The sequence below is a fragment of the Argopecten irradians genome, unplaced genomic scaffold, assembly GCF_041381155.1.
Source record: "Argopecten irradians isolate NY unplaced genomic scaffold, Ai_NY scaffold_1386, whole genome shotgun sequence".
NCBI classification, from domain to species: domain Eukaryota; kingdom Metazoa; phylum Mollusca; class Bivalvia; order Pectinida; family Pectinidae; genus Argopecten; species Argopecten irradians.
Genome location: NW_027188852.1, coordinates 1 through 3,545, shown reverse-complemented (window position 1 = coordinate 3,545; position 3,545 = coordinate 1). Strand labels below are relative to the sequence as shown.

At 32.7% G+C, this 3,545-nt stretch overlaps 1 protein-coding gene across 1 annotated transcript; it reads left to right on the top strand.

Annotated features, from left to right (window-relative positions):
• Positions 1–598: 598 nt before the first annotated feature.
• Positions 599–2,893, top strand: LOC138314101 (heat shock 70 kDa protein 12B-like; the record flags this gene model as incomplete). The annotated part of the gene is made up of 2 exons (XM_069254282.1): positions 599–697; positions 2,579–2,893. Coding segments are annotated over exons 1-2 (414 nt in total), but the record flags the coding sequence as incomplete, so codon positions are not given.
• Positions 2,894–3,545: the final 652 nt, after the last annotated feature.

Below are 3,545 nucleotides of genomic sequence, written 5' to 3'. Positions count from 1 at the left end.
TTCATAAAAATACAGTTCTATAGACAGTTCTTCTAAACAAACATAACAAAAACATGTATCAAATGGTGTTTGCATTTTCATTGAATGAACTTTAACATTCTCACAGAATACATTTTCGGTATTAATATTCATATTTCATTATTTTGGTATTAAAAATGAGCTATGCTTTACATGGACATCAGGCTTTGTGTAACCAAGTGACGAAGGGTAATGAGGCTATGTGACGGAGAACATTCAAACTTTATTGATGGATCCCGGTACTAAATATATGTTCAATAATGTTGTCGGAATTTATTTTTGTATGGTCGTTAATTCAATAAATGAAAGAATAAGTTTCCAATGCTGTTAGATAAAACAGTTCGATAATAGCTAGCCGTAGCCAGACAAAAAACGATAACTGTCTCGACAGCTGAATACAGGCTACTTTAACAATTGCAAGGTGATTGGTTCATTTCAATGTGAAATCGTTAATTGCACAAGCTATCTAATATAAAATCGAAAGTTTTAAATTCAGGTTAATGTATTGCAGTTCTGTCGGGTGCTTCTGGTGGGAGTTTACTACATATATTTTCTTTGAACAGTACTCTGGTGTATGACTATGGACTGGCAACAGAAAACGAAACCCGTGGCTATGATACCACCGTCAGACACAAGGTACAAGAAGTGCACCGTCATCGAAACCTTACCAAAAATACAGGTTAAGTCAAACTATTGACACTCTTTCGTTATTTTTATTAACATTATATGTGCCGTCATTTTCATAATAAATTTTGGCTCCTCATATTATGAAAAAAAAACTTGCAATGCCCAAAAAAAAACATGATTTTTATACGAAAAAAAAACCCCAAAAAAAAAAACATTATTTACGTCCAAAGTGCAATAAAACATTACATACGGTAAAACCCAGAAGCCAAGTTGTGATATACCATTTCATTTGACATTTACAGTGATATTAGTAGTCATAAAGTGACTTCTTCAGATATGTTGTCATCTAAACATACAGAAGGCTTATAAACTAGAACTATCAAAGTGAATAAATTCTTACAAATCCTTACAAATGCTTCTAAAGCATCATACATATTTATCCGTGCCTTTTTTATGACTTTCACAGCTTAATTCATCAAACTGATGGTTTTCAATAGTTTACTGAAGAAAAAATAGGATGTCAAAATTTTCGCCCGGTTATGGCCCATATGCAACTTTGCTCAGATTCAAAATTTGATCGATATAAACTATAGATGTTGTCCGATTTACATAGAGGTCATTCTTGTTTCTTGATGAACATTAAACAGGATGGTAACTTGGATAATTTTTACGGGTGAAAAATAGCACAGTGTTTTTTCTCACGAGATTAACTATAACTGTTATTCACCATGAATCAAGAAATATTCTATTTAACAATGTTTACATTTCTGTTCTAGGTTTAGGCAAATTGATATTTGTACATATATTTTAATCACGATTTTCCTGTCTTCTCAAGTATTTTCACGCATGGTACTGTAACACATCTCGAGGCAAAATAACATATGATAATCTAATATGACACATTTATGTTCCAACAATTAAAAATGATTTATTATTATTTGTTTTCATACTAAATCCGACTTTTTGATGGCAAATTGTTTTCTTCATGTTACTTTAATTATTTTTTATTTGTTTTCATACTAAATCCGACTTTCTGATTGGCTGATACTTTTTCTTCATATACTATGAAGAACAAATCCGAGAATGGCGCGAAAACCCGATGTTATCATGACGTCACAATAGTGACGTCGACGTTGCGTATTGATTTGGAAAAAAATTAATCCATTGGAAAATCAATGGAATCGAACGTTTAAACATATTTGAAATCATCAAGTAGTCTGCAAAATTAATTATCAGCATTGATGTCACTATTTTTTTTAACTTCATTGGGTAATGAAATAAATTTTGTTTGCAAACATTTGTGACTATCTACTACGCGGATTCACACACTTTGCAAACAAAATTTCTTTCATGCACCAATGAAGTTAAAAAAATAGTGACATCAATGCTTAAATAAGAAAACAATTCTGAGAATGGCGCGAAAACACGACGGTATCATGACGTCACAATAGAGACGTCGACGTTGCGTATTTATTTGGAAAACAATAATCCATTGGAAAATCAATGGAATAGTATGTATAAACATATTCTATTTCATCAAGTAGTTAGAACAATTAATTAAAAGCATCGATGTCACTATTTTTTAAGTTCGTCAGGTTATAAAATAGATTATGTGGGATCGGCTATGCAGATTCGCACAGTGTGCAAACACAATTTCTTTCATACCCCGATGAAGTTAGAAAATAGTGACATCAATGCTTAAATGAAAAAAAAAATGATAGGTTTAAATGGAAAGATGCACGTAATATTTTGGTTTTATATTTCAAAAAACGCTATTCCCGCCTAAAAGCGATATTTTAACTGTAAATTCTGCGTTTTGATCTGTGTGTATCTGGTCAATATTGATATGATATCAGTGATATTTTCAAAACCCATCACGATTTTAAAATTTCATATTTTGGGAGTTACATTTGGATCATTTTATTGTGTTTAGAGACGAGATCTAAAGGACACTCCTTATACACTGGTAGCCGCTATAGACCTTGTCACCACCTATTCTGGCTATGCTTTCTCCTCTAAGTGTGACTACACAAAGTCACCGTTAAACGTCCACACGGTTACTTGGAAGGCGGGATCTGGTGATCTGACATCCATGAAAACATCCACATGCATCCCTTTTAACCCAGATGAGACATTTGATTCTTTCGGGTTTGAAGCAGAAGATAAGTACGCCCGTCTGATCGATGAGAACAGTCACCACGACTGGTATTTCTTCAGACGGTTTAAGATGTCACTGTATGACCAACAGGTATGCCAGCCAATAAGTATACCATAGCACCATATCGTTATATGGTGGTTTAGACGCGTTTGAAGTTAATTGGATTCAATATGTTCATTTCTAGGTATTTATATTTATATTGAATTATAAAAAATCCAGTTCATGTCTTCAGATTGTTCAATATAACATTAAATGTATTTGGCTCAATTCTAACTGGTTACTACGACTGTTAATTGGAAATTGGAAATTGTAATTGTGATTCAAGCATAAATGCAGTTCCATGATATCCATTGGACTAATACTAAAGAGATGAGTAGTGTCGTATTTCATGAATGTTAAAACTATTATAAACTGACCAATACGGTGGGTTTTAGTTAGTAAATCATCGTCTTTAGTAACCAATTTGGTGTTTGTTACGTCGTGTAATTCCGGCAAACCATGACAACATATTAACCGGACATTTTCACAATCTCGAAATTTCCGTCAATACGGTATCGTCTTTTTTTACCTTGCTGTTGACAATATTTACTGTATGTAAATTTAATCATGTTATCAAAACCTTACCATGCAATCTGTTATTCGTGCTAAAATATATCTTATAATGCTAATACCGATGCAAAAACTATATACCATGCGGTTTGTTTAAACAAGGAAGTTTCCCGAACGATTAAGCTATATGATC